The following is a 9,831-nucleotide window of genomic DNA, read 5'->3' as shown; positions in this document are numbered from 1 at the left end:
AACACAGAACTTAAATTAATTCTAATAAAAGAGTATTTTTTTCTACATACCTACTAATCTCAATAAATAAAAGAGTTCAATTCATGCGTACTTCTGAATAATATCCTTACCAATGGTAATGCAGAATATCTTATTTAATAGGTAAAAATAGAAAGGTAACCCAGTTTACGCTATTGGTATAGCCCTGCAATCTACCAGCAAGGAATCATTGATGAGGATGAAGGTAGGTCAGTTACCCTATTGTGCCGTATTCACCAGGATTTAACGACAATGGTTCCTAAGGTGGACCGCGTGGAGGTTAACTTGACTTTTCATCCGCCATAACAGGGTAAAAAAACTATATTAGGGTAAATTAGGTAAATTGAAAACATTTTATCTATTTTTATTCGCTTCAAATGTACTGTCAGTACACATACCTGTATAAATATTAAAAATAGACTCAAGAAAATCAATAGCTAATTAGAATTCGCAAAGGATGAAATTTAATTTCCGATTTATCATAAATTGATTTTATACCCGCCTTTAGATTCATACTAATGTTGCTTAATAATCAATTATCATTAAATCGAAAATATCACGTCACTTAATCGATAGTGTCTATGTAAAAATTAACGCTATTTAATAAATTATACCATGTGATCCCGGCATAGAATGGGCCACCCCTTCCTTTCTCGTGGATGTCGTAAGAGGCGACTGGCAAAACACCCAATAGAAAAAGGCCTATGTTCAACAGTAGACAGTAAATGATTGAAATGGTATGGTATAATAGATTACAATCTCATAATCGGTAATAATTGAATGCAATATCAATAATCTAGTTTAAATATAATGACAGATAGTTCAAAACAGTATTATCCATTCAAATTTATATCAATATTATTGTTCCATTGTTTTATTACTACAACTACTACTCGTATTTGGGGGGAAAGGGATTGTTAGTAATGGAGACTGAGAATCCCATTGCTAGCAATATACCCAACCAGGTCGACCTCCTCGCGGTTCCCCCTGGAAACTATCATGGTTAATTTCTGATGAATTCATCATGATGGGCTAACTGGCCTGTTTTCATTCTCATCTATCACCCTTCACTGGTGCTCCGCCAGCGTATCCCGTTAGCGCAGGCGGAGTTACCATTCCATTATCACCCTTAAAAAAAAAAAAACTACTCGTATTTTATCGATTATTTGCAAACCTTAAAGTACGACTTTATAAGTCGTACTTTTATCTTATTGTCAATTGTGTAATCGATTATTTGTGTCCCCAATTAAACAATCGATAATTATGAAGTCACAACGATTACTTGGCAACACTAGTTAAGACTCGCATATTGGCTGTAAAGCTGTGATATATGTATATCACTCTTTAAACTATGAAATATCAAGATTGAGCACCTATTAATGTATCAAAAACATAAATTGCCTCTTCTTGTTTCTATTCATTTATTATCACTAAGTTGATTAAATATTTACAACATAATTTCAATATTGTTAATAGAATAAAACTGTTAATTTTAGTTAACTTATTTTTTGATAGAAAATTATTAAATGAAATTTTATAATTGATTATCAAGCTTTACATTTTATTTTGAGGTATTTTTAATATATAATTAAAATATACAGAAAATGTTCCTTCGAGAATATTATATAAATCGTAAATAAATTTACTAGAACCACAGAGAAACTGTACAAGTCTTCTGCTTGGATACGTCTACTATGTAATTTCACTACCGTATCACACTCTTTAAACTGAAACTGAGCCATGCAAGCATAGTTGCTTCATAACAACAACAATACAACAATACGAGTGGTACGGAATTACCCATGCTGACAATTTTTGTAACCACTTTGGTGATTATAACAATTAAATACCAAGCATACCACAATAATGAAAACCGCGCGAAATTTGCGGGCGTAACCTTCACCCAATCGTTATTTCGTCTTATTCATTAACATCGTGCACCTACATCAATTAGATGTAATATTAATTACTGTCACGTAAGGCATACCTTTATTAAATCTTCAGGACGCTTGAAATCTGATATGAATATTAAACGATATTGAATTTACAAGTAGATATACCAACTGATTGTTGACGCTATGATCCTCACTGGATACGAAGAGAAAACCGAATACCAAGTGGCCTTAATTGCATCAGAGTATTGTGCATATTAACTTCTGCATAGACTTCATGTCTCCTTTCGTGCACAAGTCGTCTATATCAAAGGACCTGAGCTTGCATGCTTGTATTTTGGTTTGAAGAATGAAATATGGCACTTAATAGCAAGATATGGAGACACAATACCTTAGTCCTCTATGAGAAGTACCATGGGCATGCCATGTCATATAAGATGACCATCTTATTATATTCGCATATGGGGTCAATTAAGCCGTTGCACGTTGAACCCATCGGAATCTTTTGTGCTAAGGCAACCATAGTGTAGTTCATGTTTATAGGTAACGTTTACCGCAGCGATAGCGCAGGCGGGATTACCATGCCATTTTCATCCATTAAAAAAAATATTATCATAGGTCAGTCAAGATCTATTATAATTCCTCCATCTTTTTTATATTATTATATGTATTACATCTCCCATATCTAGAACTAACAAAATTTTTCATCGTGCCTCCTACCAAATTGTTTATAATTACTCCTCTTCATCCAAAGGTTCCCTGGAAGAGATCGCTCTTAGCGATAAGGTCGCCCATTGTTTTCTCATTGTGATAATTTCTTGTAATTATTTATATTTATAATAAGTTTACTATTGTATCTTTTGGAGGAAACAATAAAGAGTATCTATCTATTTATCTATCTTCCACTTCCGAACTGTACTTACACTTATGTACTGACGATGAATGATATTCTACTTACTAATATTATAAATACCACAGTTGGAATGTTTTTTTTTAATGAATGACAATGGAATGGTAACCCCGCCTGCTCTAACAATATACGCTAGCGGGGCACCGGGGTAGAATGATAGATGAGAAAGAAAAGGTAGGTCAATCAGCCTATCGTGATGAATTCACTTAGAATAGAACACACAAGTTTCCAGGGGGAACCGCGAGGAGGTCGACCTGACAAGGTGTATTGCTAGTAACAGGGCTACTAATCCCCATTATTAACAATCCCTTCTCCCCCAGTTTGTATGTTTAGATATTTTTTACTTAATAACGAATAAGCTGCGTATTTTTTTTTAATGAATGATAATAGAATGGTAACCCCACCCGCGCTATCGGTATACACCGGCGGGGCACCAGTGAAGGATGATAGGTGAGGATGAAGCAGGTCAGTTAGCCCATCATGACGAATTCAACAAGAATTGTTCACGATGGTTTCCAGGGGGAACCACGTGGAGGTCGACCTAATAAGGCATATTGCTAGCAATGGGGCTGTCAAACTTCATTGCTAACAATCCCTTTCCCCCCATAAGCTGCGTATTTGTATTAGATTTGTCACAAAGAGAGTCCATGTCCTAAATAAACACAAAAGGAACCTTTTATCCTAATTCATGCAGGTAGTCTTAAGACAGTTAATTATTCAATCAATAAAATTACACATAGTGCGCAATGCACTCTATATTTTATTATATCTCTCTTCCATAAATGGCGTATCATATTTGTTGTAATATCTTCGAACAGCTCTGTCTCCATTCGAATGCTGCAATATTACTGCACTAAGCTCATCGACCAGGTTCAATGTGGTCTTGCTTATAGGCACCTCGTGAACGAATCCAAAAAACGAGAAACGTTCTGTCTCTATCATTTCTGATTTCTATAAAAAAACCGGATCAAACTGGTCAACGTTATTTTTTAATAATAAATGGCACCCAATCACACCTATCGCCGAGTCTCTAAGCTAGGACATCGTGTTGAGAAACTAGATAATAAATATCTAGGAGCACAAGTAGTACCCAAAACACTCTAGACTTTTAAATGTACATTGTGTAAATAGGTCCGACCGGGTATTAAACCTGGGATCTCATTAGTGAATACAATAACCACAGTGATGGAAGATAATATTCTGTTGGTGTACAGTTGAGTAAAAGTCTAGGTAAAAACAGTGCGTCAGTCGTTGACCCTCGTAAATATAGTGGGTAGGTATACAAATTGTCGAACTTTGCAATTCGGCCTATTTTAATGTGACGTGGGTCGACACTTTTGTAAAGATAAAAAGGGAATTCTTTTCACTATCGATATTGAGCATCGGCAAAAGTTAGATATATGTCTATGTCTTTTATTTATAGGCATTTTTTAGAGATGACAATGGAATGGTAACCTCGCCTGCGCTATCGGTAGACGCTAACAATGTGAGGAATAATTGGTAAGAATGAAGTTAGAGTTTTTTTATACGACTTAGAATGGCAAACAAGCTGACGGCCCACCTGATGGAAAGTGGTAACCGTCGCCCATAGACATGAGCAGTACCATGGACATAACAGAGTATACTGTTTCGCCCATGATACCCCCATGCGTTGCCATTCCTGAGGACTCAGGCGTTATTTCTCTGTACCCAGTAAATTCACGCCATATCCCACCCTTCAAACCGAAACACAGTCATGCAAACATAACTGCTTTACGGTTGAAACACGAATGGGACAGAGGTACCCAAACAAACGACTTTTACCAAGTCTATGTTATTCGATCCATCATGACGAGTTCGACGGAAATTAAATATGGTTCTGAGAGTATACCTACCGCACGGAAATCGACCGAAAGTATATTTTTTGTATTTATATCAGCCGTTAACTGTCCACTGCTGAACTTAGTCTCCCCCATAAGGGAAATTTTGCCAGTTGTTGCCACGCTTGGCAGGTGGGATAGCAACCGCAATTAAGCTTTGATGTTTGAAGAACGACGCTGCTACTTATCCTTTGACCATTGGGTTCCTTTCGTCGCAGTATATTGTTAACAATAAAATCGAACAAGTCCAAGAATACCAAAGGAGCAAAGAAATATAACCCTCTTATAAAGACCGTAGAGAGTAAATTTTTAATAACGGGGTCTAGCGGCCCCATTACTAGCAATATCAGATCAATCTTCAGGCGGTCCCAGCTAGAAGCCTTCATACTTCATTCTCGATAAATTCATCACGATGGACCAACTGATCTGCTTTCACCCTTACGCATTATGTCACATTGGTGCTCTATGTATATCTTTAATACAGGCGGGATTTCCGTTCCATTATCATGCACAAAACAAAGGAAAGACCATGTAAATATCATATTTTCATATTCGCATAAAAGTATCATTTCAAAATTAAGGTTTATCTAATGTAACTACGACTCATATATTTCGTTTTAAACTTTGATATATAGTCTATTTCAATTAAACGTAATGAAAAATTATCTAAGTTTTTTTTTTAATTAATACAGAAAGTATTCTATACCGGGACCACACGGCCATCCCTTCCTTTCCTGTGGGTATCCTAACAGGCGACTAAGGTAATGATCGAAGGATGGGCAGCAGCATCCCTCTTAAAATATCTCCAAAGCCTGCAGTTGCCAACCCGCCTGCCAACAGTGGACATTTAACGACTAATATGGTATGGTATTACAGAAAATCACTAAATAAAATATGTAACTAAGCAAAATATTCAATCAATTTTTTATTTATGTAGTATAAGTCAAAGATATTGATTATCAGGAAACTATATTATAATATGTATAGAATCAATTATTCATTTATTTATTTACATTTATTATCATTAAGTTTTATTAAAATAGAGTATATAATTTTATAATCCATTGTTTATTAATAATTTATTATTTATATATTATTTTATTAATACTCGGTCTTCTATATACTTACAACAATATATGCATGATGACTAACAAGGCAAATAATAATAGTGATATATTTTATTGTAGTAAAAAACATTTTATTTCGTTTCTACATTATCAACAATACTGAATGCAATTCAATACTGTAGCTATCGGCGAATGTATTAAATCTTTATGTTCAAGTGAAATACTATTGTATTTTTTATTAACCATTTCAATATCATAGTGCAAAAACGATAGTTAATCTCTAATGTTATGTAACAATTCTTAATTTTAAAAGTGTAAATATATCAAAATATTTTTTCCCAAATTAAAGATGTTATGGCCCTTAATATCATATGCATTGCGACTCCTACAATACTAATCTAGGGCTAAATACAATCAACTGTGTTGTTTCATTTAAAAAAAATATATAAATAAAAACTATGTATTAAATCATAAAGTATATAAAATTCGTAAACAGTCAAATTGTTATAAGTAATATGCACAGCATGAATCGTTACAATTAATTAAAACTATATAACGCCATGTCAACACTATCCCTCGACAGTGACCAATGTGTTTGCATATTGGAATTCTGGACTATTTTCATACTCGGACATGTCAAGAGCCACCTCACAACTCTCTCGTACAACAGGACGCGGGTCGTTCAAATATCTGTAATTTGAAAAATCATTTATTGAACCAAAATGCTCATTCAGAAGATCGATTATGAGCAAATAGCCCTATATAAGCAAACAATTGCGAAAACAAAAAATATATAGGATATAGGACCAAAGATATAGGATATATGTAATGAATAATAATATTATATATATATTCAATATCTTTGCTTAATCTTCCTTTTGGCATTTTGTCTCTCCTCTGTTTCCTCTACAGAGTAATTTGAGAGCTAAAATTACTATTGTTAGTTAGTCCTGTCTTTTGAAACTAGATTCAAATATCAAATGTTGATCACAGTACACTACATTTGAGGTACTTAGAAACTACTACTACACTACATTGTTTAGAAGTGATATAAATCAGGAAATTGGTACTTTTGGAGTAAGAACATCAAAGAAGTATACTATTCCCCTGTACTAAGTGATTAATTACCACATCCTATAGACACTAGCAACACCAGAGAAATTGCCAATGTGTTGCCAGCCTTTAAAATTGGTCATTTAACCCGAATTTTTATAGTACATGTAAAAAACGGATGCACCATCATCTTACTCCTAATATTATAAATATGAAAGTTTGTAAATGTTTAAATATATATTTATTAATCAAGCACACTTTAATGGTTAATTTTTTTTTATAGTTTTAGGACATAAAACCACACCATCTTGAATGAACATAGGGACAATATGGTCCATGAAAGTGAACAACCAAAAATAAAACATTCTACTCTCAACGGCTCGCTGACTGCTTTTTTCATGCTACATTTAAAGAATCAGAAGTTATAGTATAAAGGAAATGCGCTATAAGAAAGACTATTTCACAATTTTGCGGCATGATTCATATTCATTTGAATGACATTTAGTATATGCATAGATTATATCCTACTTTAACATATAAGATATTTCATAAACCTATTCATGTTGACAAAGCAGTGAAAAACAGCTAGTTATTAATAAAACCAAAATACCTTTTTAACACTTCAGTGCATTCCTCAGTAGCAATAGAGCCCAATGCCTCAGCAGCCTCGTGCCGCACCATCTCATGCTCAGCTGTATCTTCTAATCTCTCCTTCAAGTATGGTATACTCCTTTCATCCTGCATTTGGCCAAAGATGAATGCCACCTCATGACGAAACAATGCACTAGTGGCTTTAAAACCTGAAATGCAATAATGATAATCATATTACATTTAGCCCTTTCAATAGACTTAAATAAGAAAAGAATTCTATTTTTTTTTGTACATGTTATCTATGTGATATCTCATAATTATTCTCTAATAAATAAATAATCTATTCTATTTAACCAATTCTGAATGGATAATACTTTTTTTTAATGCAAAGGGTTTACTTGTATAATTCTTACTATATTCTCAAAGTTGATGTCAGCTGATTTCAAAAAATCTTACAAATATATAAAAATATAACTAGTCTGTACATGAGGGATATTTAATAAAAATAATAATAAGATCTATAGATGCATAGCCACAACAAAAATAAGTGTAGTAAACTCTTCTTTGCATTTAAATTTTTCTACACCTGGGTGACTATGCCAGTCTCATAGAGAATGTCTGAATGTAAGATTTGTTATGCCAATTCATCAGGGACATATTTACCCACAGATATAAGCATTTGGAACTACAGCTGCTAGGTTGACTAAGTATTACAAAGATACTCTTGAATAACTTTATACAGTTAAACTCTGGTAACAGATTACTGAGTAAATGTACAATAAAAATAATACCAACCTTCACCCAAAGCATTAATACTCTCAGAAGTCGCCAAGTTCCTCAAACTAAACATGGCCCTGTATCTTTCATATAAAGGTTTATTTTCGTCCATCAGAATTTTGGTCAACCTGTCAACATTGTTCTCACTGCTTGGTGGGGCTGGATCAACTGATGAGAATGGACTTTTAGATAAATTTTCCTTACATCCATCATTAGCAACCCAGTTGAGCCTCTCCAGGGCTATTTGACATGTTTCAGCCACTTCTATTGCAGGGTCATTTTTATATTTCTCAAGTAAATCCCGCAGATTTGGATCCCCAATAGCTCCCAGCGCTTCACCTAGAAAATAAAAAATTTAACACTAATTAATTTTTAAGATATGAAAGCATAATATCTAAGTCATTAAAAATGGAAATGTATGAGAGATTATATGACCATAACAATATATTCTAAAATGGCACTGATGCTTTTAATGCCTATAGGTAATGGTTACCCTTCTTTTTAGTTGGGCTGTCAACTTATTTACCATTCTATGTTGCATAAAAAATGTTCTTAAATCGGCTCTACACTACATCTCCTAGAAAATAAGCAAAAACAACTGGAAACTTCACTCTTACACACATGTCTGTTTTCTGCATTGACACAGACTGGTCTTAATTCAAATTAAACAGTAATCCATAAATTAAAACACATATACAATTTTTTTAATTCATAAATTTGGTTAGACAATATAAATCCCAAATTTATAAAAGTAAAAATAGAATATTTATGTTAACATATAAATACCACAATACAAATAAGTTGTAAATATTGTTTAACATCTTTTTATTCCATGGCATATATACAAGAAAATAAGCAAATTTGTTCTTTAAAAATTCAATTACAACATAGAAAATTTGTGTTTATAATTAAAAAATTTATTTCTCAAATAATTACCTAAATATTTAATTGATTCTGAAAACATTTCACAAGCATATAGATAAATAATAACAGCTACAATTAGTGTTCAATTGTAATTAAAATATGATTACTTAGAATTGAATATAATAGATATCCTTCAAGTGACTTATAAACATAGATTCGATCCACCTATGTTTAACACACACAACCTGTTAGTAAAAACTAAAATATGTAACAACAGAAAGGTTGCATTCCTGTAAACTAAACAATGTTCCATATATTTTGAGGGATTAACTGGATATATTTTTATCAAAATATATCTAATACGTAAAGAAATATTATTGATAACATTAATTTACTTACCGGCCTCGTGACGGACAATGGGATCCTGATGTATATCTTCTAGTACCTCTCGTAGAACAGGTATAGCTTTTTTATCTTGCATTTGACCTAAACAGTAAGCTAATTCATGTTTCAACAGCACAGATTTATCGGCAAAACACTGGCTAATGCATTGTATAGCAATCTCGCCGCCCAAGTTTCGAAGGGTAAAAAGCGCTCGAAAACGCTCTTTCATAGGCCTCGATGGATCATTAAGTACTTTCCCTATATTTTTTATCGCAGTTTCACTTACAATAGACATTTTGTTTAGACAAAATTTACATTAAAACAAATATAATTAAATAGAATACGAAACAAATATGTTGATACGTCACTGAAACGACGAAACTTATAATTCACTTTTTTTTTTTTTTTTAGTACGT

The 9,831-nt window shown here is 33.1% G+C and overlaps 1 protein-coding gene across 1 annotated transcript; it reads right to left on the bottom strand.

Moving 5' to 3' along the window:
• Positions 1-5,842: 5,842 nt before the first annotated feature.
• Positions 5,843-9,811, bottom strand: LOC128202602 (deoxyhypusine hydroxylase). Its single transcript, XM_052903475.1, has 4 exons — positions 9,431-9,811; positions 8,186-8,506; positions 7,410-7,599; positions 5,843-6,436 (listed from the first exon to the last, which is right to left on the bottom strand). Exons 1-4 carry the CDS (start codon positions 9,708-9,710, stop codon positions 6,316-6,318), a joined length of 912 nt encoding a protein of 303 aa, XP_052759435.1. The 5' UTR covers positions 9,711-9,811; the 3' UTR covers positions 5,843-6,315.
• Positions 9,812-9,831: the final 20 nt, after the last annotated feature.

Source organism: Galleria mellonella, unplaced genomic scaffold, assembly GCF_026898425.1.
Source record: "Galleria mellonella isolate WM207_F2 unplaced genomic scaffold, CSIRO_AGI_GalMel_v1 utg139, whole genome shotgun sequence".
In the NCBI taxonomy this organism is placed as follows: Eukaryota; Metazoa; Arthropoda; class Insecta; order Lepidoptera; family Pyralidae; genus Galleria; species Galleria mellonella.
Note: the sequence above shows the minus strand (reverse complement) of the source record. Positions and strands in the feature narration are given on the sequence as shown.

Bases quoted from the DNA above. Each gene is read 5' to 3' on its own strand.
- LOC128202602 (XM_052903475.1), bottom strand. From the start codon at position 9,710: ATGTCTATTGTAAGTGAAACTGCGATAAAAAATATAGGGAAAGTACTT. The intron at 8,507-9,430 runs GTAAGTAAATTA...TTTATTTTCTAG, and splicing joins CATTGTCCGTCACGAGGCCG to GTGAAGCGCTGGGAGCTATT. The intron at 6,437-7,409 runs GTATTTTGGTTT...TTCAAATTACAG, and splicing joins TGCACTGAAGTGTTAAAAAG to ATATTTGAACGACCCGCGTC.